Here is an 18,131-nt window from a genome sequence, read left to right on the forward strand (position 1 = left end):
GGCTCTCTGGGGCTGCTGCAACAGGTGCGGCACTCTGGGGCTGCTGCAACAGGTGCGGCACTCTGGGGCTGCTGCAACAGGTGCGGCACTCTGGGGCTGCTGCAATAGGTGTGGCATTCTGGGGCTTCTGCCATAGGTGTGGCACTCTGGGGCTGCTGCAATAGGTGTGGCACTCGGGGGCTGCTGCAATAGGTGTGGCACTCTGGGGGCTGCTGCAATAGGTGTGGCACTCTGGGGCTGCAGCAATAGGTGTGACATTCTGGGGGGCTGCTGTAATTGGAGCGGCACTCTGGGGGCTGCTGCAACAGGTGCAGCACTCTGGGAGCTGCTGCAAGAGGTGCAGCACTCTGGGGCTGCTGCAATAGGTGTGGCACTCTGGGGGCTGCTTCAATATGTGCGGCACTCTGGGGCTGCTGCAATAGGTGTGGCACTCTGGGGGCTGCTGCAAGAGGTGCAGCACTCTGGGGGCTGCTGCAAGAGGTGCGGCACTCTGGGGGCTGCTGCAAGAGGTGTGGCACTCTGGGGGCTGCTTCAATATGTGCGGCACTCTGGGGCTGCTACAAAAGGTACGTCACTCTGGGGCTGCTGCAATAGGTGTGGCACTCTGGGGCTGTTATGTGCAGCTCGGGCAGGTCTCAGACACGCTTCATGTGCTTACCTTCAGGCTGTCGCTGCGGGTGCAGCGTGTGGATATCCATGGGGAAGTGCAGCTTGTTCCGAATCACCTCCTGGTTTTTACCAGTGAACTTGTTGGCACTGTTGATGCTCTTTGTATGCCAGTCGGTCCAGTAGAGGCTGTCCTCAAACACAGTAATAGCAAAGGGGTGGGGGAGGCCTGCGGGGCAAAAAACATGACTGAGCATTTACAGGTCTCATCCTCGCTCTCATAAACACTTATTAATTCCCCAAACATAGATCCAACCCCCTCAGCCCTTCCAGCAGACCTCCACAAAGGCTAAGGCGGGGAGCGTGAGCCATACATTGAGAACCCCACCCCCTGGGACCCTTTATTGGACTACAAAGTCTGAGAACAATCTTTATCAGTAATCGCTCTGCACTGGGCATTGATATGTGGCTTTTGTCTGTACTTCTGCAGAGCACTGGGCCGGACAGCCAGAGTAGCTGTGTGTCCCAACACCCTTCCTCTAAGATTAAAACAGCATCAGTGAGCTCTCTGACCGGGTCAGTGCACACCAAGGATCCCATCTAGAGACGAACAACCCCTTAGCAGCACTAACCCCCCCACACACCCCACTCGGTTCCTGGATACCCTCACGGGTGATAAGCAGCACTACACAAATCTCATTTGATTCGATTTGAAGGTGTTTGACTAGTGGAAACCTTTTTTGGGCAGGTAGAGTCCTATTTCGAGTGTGATTTCATGACACATCTACATGTTTGCCATGGCATGTACACAGCGCTTCATACCCCTGAAGAGGTGTCATGGAGAGTTCCACGTTAAGTCTGTGTTGCACTGAATCCCACTAGATAAAGCCCCCAAAACCCCCGGTGTGCTAAGGAACCACCTGGGCAGACTGGGGGCGTTTACCTTGGCTGATGACCGCCTTGCGGTTGCGCCCATCGAGGTCGGCACGCTCGATGACGTGGTGCTTGGCATCGACCCAGTACATGCGGTGCCCGGCGTAGTCGATGGTCAGTCCATTGGGCCAGAAAAGGTGGGTGTCGGCGATGATCTTGCGGTTGGACCCGTCCATGTTGGAGTACTCAATGCGCGGCGTGTTACCCCAGTCCGTCCAGTAGATGGTGCTAGAGAGAGGGGAAGGTATGGCAGTCAGAGAGGTTGGGTCACAGGAGAGAGGTGGTCCTGAGAAGAGTATGGAAGAAGGCATGGGGGCAAAGAGGAGGAGTGAATGACACCAAGGGGTAGAGCAGAGGGCAGGGTAGATGGAGAGAGGAGGAGAAGAGCAGGGAACCAAGCGAGAGATAAAGAATGCAGACTGAGAAAGATGTGCCTCACACTCGTCTCACTGTCCCAGATCGTACATACTCTAGCCTCACACTTGTCTCACTGTCCCAGATCGTACATACTCTAGCCTCACACTTGTCTCACTGTCACAGTTCATGTACACTCGTCTCAGACTCCTGACACCGTCCCAGATCAGGGGTCCCAGTTGCTAAACAATCAATTCTAGTATAATGATTTGCGAATGTTTCAAAAATATTTAAGAAAATCTTTGAGAGGAATGTTGTTTATTCACATCCTCTTCATAAGTTGATTATGCATACATTTAATCATAAATAATCACAGTTCTTTCAATGCCCAAAGAGAGGCGTGAGTGAAAGGAGTAAAGGGAAGGGGTAAGGTAAGTGATTGGTGAGGATCGAGGTAGTGAGAGAAGGTTTTACTGAGGTCACATGTGGTCACAAAGATACATTTTATAGTTGGACAGCACATGGGCATGTTAATATCGCCATAGTACAATTCTATACAACTGCCATCCTATCCCAATAGTAAAAACACAGTCAAAGATGTCCTGTTGAACTTGGGTAGGATATGTAAAGGGGAGTAAGTCGACGTTTCGACCCCTGGTGGTAAAGGTCAAAAAGGCCCATGGGCTCCAATCAGCCGAGGGGTTATTTGAGGATTCATATCCAGGCACGATTGGGGAGGCCTTTACAGACCCCCAAGTTGCTGCTCGCTCGGCTGATTGGAGCCCACTGGCCTATTTGATTTTTTTTCTTCAAGATGCCACACTATATGTAGTGGCGTTTCTGGTGCCTTAGCCTGGTCCCTACACACCCCCAGACCCACTACCTCACCTGTCCTGATGAAGACCCCACAGTAAGGTGCAAGTGAACCTACACCATCAGGGGTCGAAACGTCGACTTACTCCCCTTTACATATCCTACCCAAGCTCAACAGGACATCTTTGACTGTGTTTTTACTATTGGGACAGGATGGCATTTGTATAGAATTGTACTATGGCGATATTAACATGCCCATGTGCTGTCCAACTATTAAATGTATCTTTGTGACCACATGTGACCTCAGTAAAACTTTCCCTCACTACCTTGATCCTCACCAATCACTTACCTTACCCCTTCCCTTTACTCCTTTCACTCACGCCTCTCTTTGGGCATTGAAAGAACTGTGATTATTTATGATTAAATGTATGCATAATCACTTATGAAGAGGATATGAATAAACAACATTCCTCTCAAAGATTTTCTTCAATTTTGTTGAAAAATTCGCAAATCATTATACTAGAATTGATTGTTTAGCAACTGGTACCCCTTCTTACATGTACCATTGAACTACCCAGGTCCCAGTACCTTTGGGTTAACCCTTTATTTGTAACACCGTCCCAGATCATGCACGCTCCTGCCTCAGACTCTTCTCACTGGCCCAGCTCATGCACGCTCCTGCCTCAGAGGCTCCTGCTATTGGCTACCTTATATTATTGACCCTCCTTAACCCCCACCACACTCCTATCACTGAGCCCGCTAGAGCCACTCACCCCTCCATTGGATGCAGCGCGATGGCACGCGGCTTCTCCAGGTTCTGCCACAGAAGCACCTTTCGATGTGAACCATCCAAGTTGGCCACCTCGATGCGGGAAGTGCCAGAGTCTGTCCAGAAGAGCTTGTCATGTATCCAGTCGATGGCGAGACCCCCTGAGTCAGACAGAAAGAGGGGTCAGAGGCATGGATAGAATCTATTTCAGGGCAAGAGGCTCCAATTATGCTTCTCTTCTTTACTGCCCACAAACAGCAGCCGATGAAAACACATTTTACATATATAACAACATATCACATGATGCATTAGTCATTAACCACCAATCATGGTCCAGCAGTCCCTATAAATACAGACCATGCCATCTTGAGAGCCTCTTTCTTTGCTGCTCGGCAGTCAAGATATGTACCTTTATATCTATTACCACAAGTTTGCTTCACTATCAGTTTACTTTCATGGTGTGTTTTTCTTATACAACATTACGGGTTTATGGAGTAGTTCATGTGTTGTGGCATACCTTTGCACCCGCTCACGTTCCCGCAGCAATAGTCTCTCGTTTTCCTGGTCTCGACCTTCTCGACTGGGAGGGAGTAGGTGCATTCCTTAGCTAGGGTTTATCACAGTGTGCTCTCCCCGGTTCAATTGAGCCCATTTCTTGTAGGTTTTTTCCCGGATCTAGAAGGTCCATTTGGGAACTGACGCAGCTCTGACTAGCTGCTTTATTGCTCAGTGCCTCCCCTAATTGGGCCTGTGCTAGTGAGTCGGGGACGCACGAGTACCCCAATTGGGCTATTTTTGGGCTCAATTTGGGCTATGCGCAGTTCTCTTTCGACCCCCAAAATGGTGTTCCAGCTAGCCTTTTTTATGCTTGGGCTGGCCAAGGCAGGGTCGCTCGCAAGGCCTTTTCTATTACCAAGGCCCTCCTGGGGGAGCTTACAGACGTGGCAGAGGAGACTAGCAGGACTTCACGAAAGGGGGGACTTTCTTACCGGCCAGACAGCGATTCTCCAGACTCCGCTTTCACAGAGGTGTCCCCGAATGGGATTCCAGTCTAATAATTCCACAGTAAGGGTAATCAATCCCTCAGAGGTTCAACTGGGGGTCGAGTACAATTCTTCCTTCACAATTGGAATATTTTGACTCAGGATGCATTGGTAATACAAACAATTTGGATTTCTAATTGGAGTTTTATCAGACACCCCAGTAAAGAGCCCCACTCAACCGCTACATTTTTCCCTACAAGAGTCAACTTAAATCCCAAAAGAGAAGACGCTGCAGAATCGAGCAGTGGCCTATTGCGGCGCTCATCCGGCGCGGTTCTGCAGCAACATCTTTCTAGTACAAAAGAGAGTGGGTGGATGCAGGTTGGTCCTGAATCTGCCGGTGCTCAATCATTACATCACTTACAGGCATTTCAAGATGGAGGGTATCCAACTTTTGGCAGACTTGTTGCAGAAAGGGAACTTGATGACCCGTCTGGACCTCAAAGATGCCTAACTATTTATTCCAATCTTTCCTCCACACAGGCGGTTTCTTCAATTATGATGGGGAGACTGGTGTCTGGAATATTTGGGCCTTCCTTTTGGGGTTTCTTCTGCACCAGGGCTCTTCATCAAGGTGATGAAGCCAGTGATTGCTCACCTCAGGGAAAAGGGAGTACGCGCGATGACGGCACACTCCCAGGAGTTAGTCATTCTACATCTAAATCTACAGATGATGATATCTCTAACACTAGACAACAAGGACCTGACTGATAAAGGCAAGCACTAATTTTCTTTGTGGGGCCAGAGGAGGGGGGCTACTACCTCAACCCAACTGCTGGTTATAAACATTTACCAGTCTTAATCTAGACCTAAATGCCCAAATGTTTCTATTAAAACAAATGTTTATCAGTCAACTCTATATAGACATACCTCCTACTGAAAAGGTGTATATAAACAAGCAAGAAATATCTGCAAAAAAAATGTGTGAAGGTGAGAAAGTACCTCACTTGCGCTTCCCCACAGGGGATACTGGTAGGTTCACACCAGTGTGCCCACGTCTTCCCACCATCGGTGACTTTCTCACCAAAGAAAGAAAGAAGTGTCCAGTCTTTAAAGAAAGACGTGTAAATGGTGATTTGTGTATATCAAAGAAAGACCCCGTAAAGTGCAAGAATAAAGTATTCCTCCAATTAAAATTGAGTAAAGGATCACATGTACCAAGTCCAAATTGTATTCAAATTTGTAAGCTTACTTAAAATTTAAAAACACTGCATGTTGCAGACCATTTTATGCAGGTGCCGACATGTTTCATTGCCTGTACTCTGTTGCGACAATTTCATCAGGGCTCGAGTCACTGGACTCCAACCTTTACATGAAGGATGACAGGTGGTAGCCAAAGGCAATCGTACCAGCTACCCACTGCGTCTAGGGGTGCGTTTCCCTCAACTGCAATTCCCCTGCTGGCACAATCAGTTGCCGTTGGTATACCGCATTTGTCAGTACTTTAGGCATTGTCTCATTCCGGCGACGACATCTATTTAACCCCTTCGCTGTGAGGGTTACTCCCCCGCTGTGCTGGGGGTAAGGGGGGCGCGCACAGCGCCCGCATGCTCATGACGAGCTGAGCTCGTCATGAGGCACGGCGCTCCTGTGCTCATGACGAGCTGAGCTCGTCACAGGTGCATTGGCTCCCGTGGAACGTTCAGCACAGCAGGGGAATTCACCCCGCACCTGAGCGTTCCACGGGCCATGACGAGCTGAGCTCGTCATGAGCACCGGAGCGCCGTGGCTCATGACGAGCTCAGCTCGTCATGAGCATGGGAGGGGTTAACAGGAATTGGGATTTGTCATCAACAAGACCAAATCAATCCTCTGTCCTTCCTAGACCGTATAATTCCCAGGGTTTGTGATCGACTCTCAGTCAGCTCAGCTGAAGGTCCCCAAGACCAAGTTATGGGACATAAAAAAGGAACTCAAATCGGTCCTTTACTGTCTACCTGTGGGTGAGCGCTGGCCTGGGTGGTCTGCTAGCCTCCTTCATTTGGGCAATATTTCCGGGCCCCTTCAGTACAGGGCCCTCCAGAGGTTGAAAATCCAGCATTTAATGAAGGGCTTGGCGTACACAGATCAGGTACCCCTGACGATAGATGTGAGAGAGGAACTCCGATGGTGGCTGGGACATGTAGATATGTGGAACGGCAGAGCCATCTTTGGGTTTCAGCCAGAAGTAGAGATAGAGTCAGACGCAGGTCATTGCGGTTGGGGAGCACATTGTGGAAACGTCTCAACAGGCGGTAGATGGCCTCTCCAAGAGTTAGAACAACATTTCAATTGCTTGGCGCTTCTGGCGGGGTCCTTTGCCATCAGGACTCTCACCCCCAAGAAGATGTGTTGCTGCATCCTCCTCAGGATGGACAACATATCTGCGGTTGGATACCTTAACAAGTTGAGGGACACAAGATCATCCAGGGAGTGGAGATAGTCAAAGACTTTTGGCACTATTGCCTAAGTGACAGGAGATCTGTGGTGGCAGAATACATATCAGGACAATTCAACGAAGTGGCGGATTGGAACTCCAGATACCCAGATAGATCACAGCGATTGGCAGCTCCATCCTCGTCTATTCAGTCTGATACAGAATGTTTGGGGTCCATGCAAGGCAGACCGCTTTGCCTCCAGACTAAACCACCCATTGTAAGAGTTCTTCAGTTGGAGTCTGGATCTGATAGTGAAAAGGACGCACACTTTTTCTCAGGACTCGACAAGAGTCATGAATTATGCCTTTCTCCTCATTGGTAATGATCCCAGGGTAACAACTCAGATCAAGCGGCAGGTAGTGAAGGTGGTGCTGGTCACCCCTGTGTGGAAAGCGCAGCCTTGGTTCCCAGTCCTTCTGGGACTGATGTGCAATCTTCCTCTCCTTCTTCCTTGGTCTCAGACAATGCTCCAGGGCCCTCAGAGGTCATTGCATCCAATGGTCGTATCAGAGCAGCTGTCCAAGATGGCTTGGAGGCTTTCCGCAAACAGTGGAGTCTGCCAGGAATTTTGGATGCGGCTTCAGAGTTCATTAAACGAGCCTGGGCCCCCTCCACTATGAAGAAGTATTCTTCCGCATGGGGATGATGGATGGATTGCTGTATGGAACACGACGTGGATCCCGTGGCAGCAGGCATATCTCACGTAGAGAATTTCTTGTCTCAGACAACTACAGAGGGTTTATCTTACAAGTCAGTGAACAATGTTCATTCTGATATTTCAGCTGGACACGTGCAGGTTAATGATAAACCGGTGGAAATGCACCTGGTCCTCTGAAAGCTTCTTAAAGGCAAAGGAGTTACTAATCCTGGCAGGCATAGATATTCCTTTTTATTGGCCGTGACTTTAGTCTTAAACCTTCCTGAAAGGTGGCCGGATAATGACCACTTGTCTAGGAAACAGTTGTAGTCTAAACTATCTATGCTTTTTTGTTTCTCTGCGTGCAGAAGGACGTTGGATGTGAGAGTTCTGGACGTTGCAGGTAGAGTATTTACCCCTGAAGTCTTTCGAGTATTATGCATTTCCTAATAATGATAAACTGTGTGTGGTTAAATGCTTGCAATCTTATAAAGGATATACTCGGACATTAAGAAATGATAACTCTGGTCAGTTGTCGATTGCTTTACAGAAAGATTTTAAACCAGTGTCAGCAGGCACTACAGCCAGGTGGGATGGGATGGCAGAGGCTGGCATAGATGCTCAGGTGTTTGGGGCTCATTCTGTTCGAGGTGCAGTGGCCTCTGAATCCTTTATGTTAGGCTCCCCTATTCAAGGTATCATGAAATCGGCCGACTGGTCATCTGATCTACTTTTAAGCAAATTTATTACTAACCGGTGAATGATATTACTTCAGTAATATTCAATAAGCTATAAACTAGCATAATTGGAGCCTCCGGTCCTGAAATAGAATAGAAAATGTGCTAGTATTCGCGCCAAGAATTTTCAATTCTATTTAGGATACGAAGGCGAGGATTATCCCACCCAAGAATGTCAGGCATTGATTTGGAATGTCACAATGTGACTGTTCTTTCATTGGTTCCCCTACCCGTCTTCATCCCTCGGGGGTATATGGATATTCTGGTGCCTTATTTCTTTTGTAGGCTCTGATCAGAAGACGGATTGAAAACAGTCAAATTCTGTTTCCTGAGTTGGCGCTTTGTGCTCCTCTTGCTGGTTGAGCTGCTGCTCGCGAATTGATGACACTCGATGGAGTAGTCTCTTCGACTACTGTTGGACATATTTGCTGTTCAAGTTATTATGAACTGTTCAGAGCAAAGAAAGAGGCTGTCAAGAGGGTGTGGAGGGTACTTGGATGGGCTTCTGGGCCATGACTGGGAGTTAATCTGTAATGCATGTTTGGGTTGGGTCATGCCCAATCTGGAGGAGCTGGCAAACCAAAGCCCGGTGCCTTCATAGCTGTTCACCTACCTGCAGTCAGAGCTCTGTGTTACCCTTACTCCCCGTCTCTAACCAGTGCTCGACAGTTCTTAACGTTTGTACCCTGTAACATCACTTGTCTGTGCTTACTGCTCGGTTTTAAAAATAAAAGGCGAGGGACACTCTAACTGATAAAACCATAGAGTCAGATAGGCGAGGGACACTGACAAAACCATAGAGTCAGATAGGCGAGGGACACTCTAACTGACAAAACCATAGAGTCAGATAGGCGAGGGACACTGACAAAACCATAGAGTCAGATAGGCAAGGGACACTCTAACTGACAAAATCATAGAGTCAGATGAGCGAGGGACACTCTAACTGACAAAACCATAGTCAGAAAGGCGAGGTACACTAACTGATAAAACTATACAGTCCGAACGGGAGTGGGGGGCACTCTAACTAACAAAACCATAGTCAGATAGGTGAGGGACACTCTAACTGACAAAGCCATAGAGTCAGGTCGGCAATGGACACTCTAACCGACAAAACTATAGAGTCAGATAGGCGAGGGACACTCTAACTCACAAAAGTATAGAGTCAGAAAGGCAAGGGACACTCTAACTGACAAAACCATAGAGTCAGATAGGCGAGGGACACTAACTGACAAAACCATAGAGTCAGAAAGGCGAGGGACACTCTAACTAACAAAACCATAGAGTCAGATAGGCGAGGGACACTCTAACTGACATAACCATATAGTCCAAAAGGCGAGGGACACTAACTGACAAAATGATAGAGTCCGAAGGGGGGGGGGGCACTCTAACTAACAAAACCATAGAGTCAGATAGGTGAGACACTCTAACCCACATAACCATAGTCCGATAGATCGAGGGACACTCTAACTGACAAAAACATAGAGTCAGATAGGCGAGGGACACTCTAACTGACAAACCCATAGTCAGATAGATCGAGGGACACTCTAACTGTCAAAAACATAGAGTCAGATAGGCGAGGGACACTCTAACTGACATAACCATAAAGTCAGATAGGCGAGGGACACACTAACTGACATAACCATACAGTCAGATAGGCGAGGAACACTCTAACTGACAAAACCATAGAGTCCGATAGGCGAGGGACACTCTAACTGACATAACCATACAGTCCGATAGGCGAGGGACACTCTAACTGACAAAATCATAGAGTCTGAAAGGCGAGGGTCACTACCTGACAAAACTATAGAGTCCGAAAGGGGGGGCACTCTAACTAACAAAACCATAGAGTCAGATAGGTGAGGGACACTCTAACTGACAAAAGCACAGGGTCAGAGGGACTCTGTAACAAGGGCGATCACCCAGATACCTTCTCAGGACACTGACATTTGTACTGTACGTAGAGGTTTTGCCAAACACAAATCTCCCTTCTGTGTGGGAGTAAGTGCATCTAGATCACAAGAGAGGGGGGCTCTAAATACGAAAGATGACACAAAGTGTGGAGGACAGACTAGCCCTCTCTTTGTTACTCCCTCCTAGGGCTCACACACCATTGCTGAGCGAAAGCTGGAAGCGGTGTAGAGACGTTTGTAGAGAAGAGATGGTACACCGAGAATGCTCATGCACAGGATTGCAGTGATGACGTATTCCTTTATTCCTGTGCTTTGACGCTTTGGACCAAGCCTTGTTTTCAGGCAGGTCCTCCACGTCTCATGCTGCGCTGCTGCCACTGCACTGCTGTTTATAGACGTGCACTGCTCTGTCATTCGAGCTGCTGTTGCCTCTGTGCTACATAGGCTATGACGGATGGCATGTCTACTATTCTGGAGTGAAGGTACCATGTGGGGGAAGGGATTATAATACCAATCTGGTGTAGGGGGAGAGAGTTCACCTGGGCTCTCAAGCTAAGTCACCCCACCTTCCTCTGCTCCGGATAGTCACCCACCTCCCACATCTCTGTATAGTCACCCATCTCTCCTCACCTCCCGCAGCTTCGAATAGTCATCAACCTCCCGCAGCTCTGGATAGTTACCCACCTTTCCCCACCTCCCGCAGCTTCGGATAGTCACCCACCTCTCCCCAACCCCCGTAGTTCCAGATAGTCATCACTCACCTGGACTCTCCAGTCCCGTGGAAACCACTTCCTCCACATTGCTTCCATTCAGGTTTGCCCTCATGATGCGGTCCAAGGTGACGTCCGACCAGAACACGAGCTTGTTCCGATGGTGGAAGTCCAGGGCAATGGCGTTCTCCAGGTTGTTGAGCAACAGGGTGTACTCAGAGCGGTGAGGAAGCACCTGCCGGATGTCGATACGGTTGGCGAAGAGCAAAACTGGCTCTGGCCCTGGGGGAGAAAGAGTAGGCGATGCATAGTGAGGCAAAGAGGCAACAGTACCCAACATTTACATGAAGTCCTCCAGAGGGTCCCTCATTGACCCACCAGGAAGAGAAGCCATGTGAATTAAAGACTGGTGACATAAACATTGCTACAAGATAGTGACATAAAAACATTTCAGTACTAGACTTTGCACTGAGGTTTGGTGGTGGCCCGTCTGTAGTGAGTGAGGGTGATCCAGTGCAAAGGAATATTTCAGAATTACTCATAATTTTCATCAAGAAATCCCATAGCGGGAGAGCGTAGGGATTCCAGAGTCAAGGGACTAAACAGCACTGAACCTTCCTCTAATCTCCTCTGCAGACCTTATGGAATGTATTTTCTATTCCTTTCTACATGATACAGTCGTAGACTAGGCTTTCCCACACATGCGTTGCAGTATATCTGATAGTCCTGAAAGCTTTTCACAGGGAAGCTAATTTTCAAGCCATTTCAGGTCACCAGCATCAAAAGCAGGGACTTTTATCCCTTGTAGCCTCTTAAATGCTAAGGTTAAGGCAGTCTGGTCTTCAGCGCAGACAGCCCCAATGGTATGGAGGACGTGACCATCTCGTTCTTGGCACTCAAGGGTTACACGGAAGAGGCCGAGCTCACTTGAGCGACTCCAGCGACATGAAAAATGGCAGCATTTGGAGTATGCTCTGTCCTCGGTGCTCCCAAGGAGTTCATGCTGTGGTTTATTAAGGTTTCTCATGACTGGTTACCTTTATTTATTTTAGGTTATACTGTTGCACCGGTGTTTGCATTGCAAATGTCTTCTATGTGAATATGGTGCCGGGTATTGGGGGGCTCCACATAATCTGAAATGGGCTCTCTTCATCGTCAGCCGGCTCTGATTTTTTGAAAAACACAGACTCCAGTTACAGGGACAATCCACTTCCTCAAAGGAGGGCTCCCAGACTCCAGATGCCATACAAGACATGGGCAAACACGGCATACTCTTCACCATGCTGAAAGTATAACCACACCCCTTGTGCACTGTGCTTTAGGGAGCAGAACAGCTCAGAGACTCTTCAGTCAAGTGTCCCCTCCGATTCAAAGCTCGTCCCAACCACATGACTTCGAGTCCACCAGCTGAATAAACCCCTGCAAAGCCTGCGCTCCTCCCATGCTCCTGAGTGCAGCACCTTCTGTTGTTCCTTACCCAGAGCTTTGCAGCTGCGCTTGTCTGGGCGCAGTTCGTAGCCCGGCTCGCACCAGCACTGGAAGCCCCCATCCGTGTTACTGCACCCCTGGCTGCAGTGTCCGTCCTCCGCACACTCATCAATGTCTGAGAAGAGATGGGCAACAGTTATACCACAAACACCAGCACAGCTGTGGGACAGGAATGCAGATTCCACAGTGCCAACATCAAAGAGGGCATTCTCTGTCCAAAAGCATAAGAACCACCCAATGTACAGTGCAGTCTCTGTCCAAAAGCATAAGTACCACCCAATGTACAGGGCAGTCTCTGTCCAAAAGCATAAGTACCACCCAATGTACAGTGCAGTCTCTGTCCAAAAGCATAAGTACCACCCAATGTACAGGACAGTCTCTGTCCAAAAGCATAAGTACCACCCAATGTACAGTGCAGTCTCTGTCCAAAAGCATAAGTACCACCCAATGTACAGTGCAGTCTCTGTCCAAAAGCATAAGTACCACCCAATGTACAGTGCAGTCTCTGTCCAAAAGCATAAGTACCACCCAATGTACAGGGCAGTCTCTGTCCAAAAGCATAAGTACCACCCAATGTACAGTGCAGTCTCTGTCCAAAAGCATAAGTACCACCCAATGTACAGTGCAGTCTCTGTCCAAAAGCATAAGTACCACCCAATGTACAGTGCAGTCTCTGTCCAAAAGCATAAGTACCACCCAATGTACAGGACAGTCTCTGTCCAAAAGCATAAGTACCACCCAATGTACAGGACAGTCTCTGTCCAAAAGCATAAGTACCACCCAATGTACAGTGCAGTCTCTGTCCAAAAGCATATGTGCCAGCCTAGTGTACAGTGCAGTCTCTGTCCAAAAGCATAAGTACCACCCAATGTACAGTGCAGTCTCTGTCCAAAAGCATAAGTACCACCCAATGTACAGTGCAGTCTCTGTCCAAAAGCATAAGTACCACCCAATGTACAGTGCAGTCTCTGTCCAAAAGCATAAGTACCACCCAATGTACAGTGCAGTCTCTGTCCAACAGCATAAGAACCACCCAATGTACAGTGCAGTCTCTGTCCAAAAGCATAAGTACCACCCAATGTACAGTGCAGTCTCTGTCCAAAAGCATAAGTACCACCCAATGTACAGTGCAGTCTCTGTCCAAAAGTATAAGTACCACCCAATTTACAGTGCAGTCTCTGTCCAAAAGCATAAGTACCACCCAATGTACAGTGCAGTCTCTGTCCAAAAGCATAAGTACCACCCAATGTACAGTGCAGTCTCTGTCCAAAAGCATAAGTACCACCCAATGTACAGTGCAGTCTCTGTCCAAAAGCATAAGTACCACCCAATTTACAGTGCAGTCTCTATCCAAAAGCATAAGTACCACCCAATGTACAGTGCAGTCTCTGTCCAAAAGCATAAGTACCACCCAATGTACAGTGCAGTCTCTGTCCAAAAGCATAAGTACCACCCAATGTACAGTGCAGTCTCTGTCCAAAAGCATAAGTACCACCCAATGTACAGTGCAGTCTCTGTCCAAAAGCATAAGTACCACCCAATGTACAGTGCAGTCTCTGTCCAACAGCATAAGTACCACCCAATGTACAGGGCAGTCTCTGTCCAACAGCATAAGTACCACCCAATGTACAGTGCAGTCTCTGTCCAAAAGCATAAGTACCACCCAATGTACAGTGCAGTCTCTGTCCAAAAGCATAAGTACCACCCAATGTACAGTGCAGTCTCTGTCCAAAAGCATAAGTACCACCCAATGTACAGTGCAGTCTCTATCCAAAAGCATAAGTACCACCCAATGTACAGTGCAGTCTCTGTCCAAAAGCATAAGTACCAGCCTAATGTAGAGTGCAGTCTCTGTCTCCAAATCATAAAAGTCTCTATCCCCAAATCATTGAAGCAAACTGCACCTCAAAGCAATGGACAAGCAGCACTTCAATACAGGAGCCAAGCTAAGTCCAAAAAGAAGAGACAAGATCCCCACCCCTGCAGAGGGACAAACTCCATCCCAAAAGAGAGGCAAGCTTAGCCCCAAAAACATGTCACAGCCTTTCCTCCTCCCACAAAAGTAAGGGAGACGCGCTTAAAAATGATATGATGGTCTACCCCAACGGATTGGGCTCTTACATGCAAGAAGAAGAAAAACTGCACCTCCTGTGCGCACACTGCCACCCCTTTACAGCCTGCGGGCAGTACCCTCAATGCCAAGCTTACACGTCCTAGGCTACGTCCTTCAACCCTGGCAGGCGTGGCAGACATCCATGAGCCTAGGGAAGACCCATAATCCTGGTCCCCAAACCTGCCATGCTCAGGGTCTGATTTAGGTCTTGGAAGACGAGTTACTCCGTTGCAACGGCGAATGATATCCCGTCCGCTGAAACACAAGGATTATGCTACTTACCCTGTAAGCATCTGTTCTTGCTGTAGATTCACATGCTTTACATGAGTCCGCCAACTTGTGTTGGGCTCGGATGATTACAAGTTGTTTTTGTTCCAAGACGTTTTCTTCAAGTCACGATACTGTGTGACTCCTCCTTTAACTACCCATTGTGAAATGCTTGATTTTGAAACAAGGCAACAAAAAATGGTTTTGATTTTCTAAATGATTTAGTCCTGTCCATATAATTCATTAGTGTCCTTTTAACATCTAATGTGTGTAGTGCCCTTTCTGCAACTGTGTCTGGTTGCAGAAAAAAAACAGGTAATTCAATGGATTCATTTATTATGAAAATTAGAAACCAGTTATGGTAGGAATTTTGGGTGAGTTCCGAGCACTACTGTATCACGATGTAGTTGAAAGGAAGGCTCTTTAAGAATTAGCACCTGAATGGCTCTGACTCATCTAAGTAATAGCCATTAAAAAGCAGGTTTCCATGAATGGGACTGTAATTGACAAGAGTGTAATGTTCAAAAGAAGGACCCATTCTTCTTGTTAGGACAATGTTTAAGTTCTATGATGTTGCAGGTGGAATTCTAGGAGGAATGACCCTTCTAAGCACCTCCATAAATGCTTTGATAACTGGAATTTAAAGATTGATGTGTTGCCAGTTCTGCAGGTATGATGTAATAGTTGCAAGATGTAATTTTATAGAAGTGTATGCTAACCCTGCCGTTTTTAAATGCAATAGATAAAGAATAATGGTTTGTACCTTTGCATGAAGAGGGTTGATGTCTTGTTTGTAGCAGAAGACAACAAAGCGTTTCCATTTTGCTGCAAAACACTTTCCTCTGGCAGGTATACGCGCCTCTTAAGAATGTTCTTACAGGCTTGAGGTACATATAAGTATACAAACTCTTAGACTTTAGTAACAAAATCACAAGATTAATTTCTTTGGGATTGGGATGTCTTAGTGTCCCTTGGTTCTGTGTGAGAAGGTCCGGGTTCAGGTGAAGCTTCTCATGTGGAACTAGAGATAGCTCTAACAGTGCTGAGAACCACGGTTGTCGAGCCCACGCGGGAGCTATTAGTATCATGGTGGGAGGTGTCTGTCTGAGTTTTCTGAACACAAATGGAAGTAGTGAGAGAGATGGAAAACAATATGCAAATATCCTTGACCAATTCACCCACAGAGCGTTGCCCTTGGATTGATAGTGTTGATATCTGCCTGCGAAAAGTGAGCATTTTGCATTTTCTTTTGTTGCAAACAATTCTTTTTCTGGAAAACCCCAATTTTGAAAGTATTGTGGAAGAACATTGTGGTGAATCTCTAATTCGTGGACCTGTTGCTGCGTTCTGCTTAGAGAGTCCACAATTTGATTGCTTGTCCCTGGGACATATTCTGCTAGGAGATGAATGTTGTGGTGTACTGCTAATCTCCATATTTCCTGTGCCAAGTGAGATAACTGGAGGGAGTATTTCCCCTTGTTTTTATAAATAATACATATTTGTCCTATTATCTGTTCGAATTAGGACAACATTGTGCTGTTGGTGAATTAGAAAGGCTTTCATTTCTAGATACACAGCTTGCACCTCTAGGTGACTGATATGGAGATGTTTCTGTTTGGTGTCCACACTCCTTGAATAGTGACGTTGTGGAGATGTGCTCTCCAACCTATCAGGGAAGCATCTGTTGTTAGAGCTATTTGTGGAACTGGGTCCTGGAATGGCCGCCCTTTGGATAGATCCTGTGGATTCCACCAATGCAGAGAGTGATATGTCCGGCTGTTTACCAACACTAGATCGTGAAGTCAACCCAGTGATTGAGTCCATTGTTGAGAGAGACATTGTTGTTGAGGTCTCATATTTAGTCTGGCATGTGGAACTATGTGAATACAAGATGCCAACATGCATAGAAGTCTGAGAAATGTTTTGGCATGAATGTGAGTTTCTGTTTGAAACTGTTGAATTAATTGTATTTTGTTGTGTATTCCTTCTGTGTTTGGGTATGCTAACGCTAAAGTGGTGTTGAGCATAGCCCCTAGGTACGACTGAGTAGCAGCTGGTTGTAGAGGACATTTTTGTAGCTTGACAGTAAACCCTAGTTGATGTAATACATTTAGGGTCTTTTGAGTGTTTTGTTTGCAAAGATTGAATGTGTTTGCTCTAGAATTGAATTGATAATGGTTTCCTAGAAATTGGACTCTGAGGTACTTCCTTGTGCAGGATGAATTGCTATGAGTCCTTTAGATGCAAGGTTGCCATGAAGTCCCCTTTTGGAAAAAAAGGGACAATCTCTTGTAGAGTGACCATGTGGAAATGGTCTGATATTATATAATGATTTAGTGATCTGAGATTTAGAATGAGCCGGGGGTTCCATCGCTTAGGGGAATAAGGAAGTATAGTGAATATACTCCTGTACAGTGAAATTGCTGTGGGACTGGATCTATTGCTCCTTTTTTTGAAAGAGAGTGGATATTTCTTGATGCAGAAGGATTTGATGTTGCATGGATAGTTTGTGTTTTGAAGGTGGATTATTCAGAGGAGTTGTAATGAGCTCCAGACAATAACCATGTGGATAATGTCGAAGACCCATTGATCTGTTGTAATTAAATTCCAAACCTTTAAAGATGACCCTCAACAGGTGTTTGGTGTTGTGGGGAAAGGTAAAGGTGTCATTGTTTAATATTTTATTTGAGGAACAGGTATTGTTTCCTCGGCCTCTTCCTTTGAAATTGTTGTCTCTGTAAGAAACTCTGTAGAAGGGTTTTGTTGTTGAGGTTTGTCCCCGAGTTTTATACTGTGAATTAGAGGTATTTGTGTAAGCTCACCTTGCCACGTGTTTGTAATTGGGCCTATGAAAGGAACCACAGTGGGTGTTAGTTTGTAGGGCTCCCATGGATTTTGCTACCTCAGCGTCCTTTTTCATTTTTTCAAGGACGGTGTCCACTTGAGGGCCGAAGAGATGTTCCTTGTCAAATAGCAGGTTCAATATAGTCTGTTGTACCTCAGGTTTGAAATCGATACCCATAACCATGCACGTCTTCTTATTAGGACATTAGTATTGATACTCCGAGCTGCAGTGTCGGCTGCATCTGGTGCACACCTAATAGAATTGTTGGTGATACGTTTGCCTTCATTGACAATCTCTTGTAATCTTTTTCTGTGGTCCTCTGGGAGGCGTGGAGAAGCCTCTCCATTTCCTCCCAGTGGGCCCCGTCAACCCTTGCAGGCATAGCCTGGCTATTGGCTATTTGCCCATGATTAGCGGTTTGAGCCGCACCTCTTTTCCCAGAAGTATCCATGAGTTTGGATTTCTTCTCTGGTGGACATGCATCTCCAG

At 47.0% G+C, this 18,131-nt stretch overlaps 1 protein-coding gene across 5 annotated transcripts in view; it reads right to left on the reverse strand.

Annotated features, from left to right (window-relative positions):
- Positions 1–18,131, reverse strand: part of LRP4 (LDL receptor related protein 4) — a 409,878-nt gene that overhangs the window by 118,700 nt on the left and 273,047 nt on the right. For all 5 annotated transcript variants that reach the window (XM_086959686.1, XM_086959685.1, XM_086959683.1 and 2 more), the window contains exons 11-15: positions 12,407–12,532; positions 10,981–11,211; positions 3,480–3,636; positions 1,550–1,767; positions 659–835 (exon numbers count right to left, since the gene is read on the reverse strand). In XM_086959686.1, coding sequence (XP_086815812.1) covers positions 659–835; positions 1,550–1,767; positions 3,480–3,636; positions 10,981–11,211; positions 12,407–12,532 — 909 coding nt within the window. The remainder of the gene's footprint in view (positions 1–658; positions 836–1,549; positions 1,768–3,479; positions 3,637–10,980; positions 11,212–12,406; positions 12,533–18,131) is intronic.

The sequence above is a fragment of the Lissotriton vulgaris genome, chromosome 2_2 (genome assembly GCF_964263255.1).
Source record: "Lissotriton vulgaris chromosome 2_2, aLisVul1.2, whole genome shotgun sequence".
Taxonomy (NCBI): domain Eukaryota; kingdom Metazoa; phylum Chordata; class Amphibia; order Caudata; family Salamandridae; genus Lissotriton; species Lissotriton vulgaris.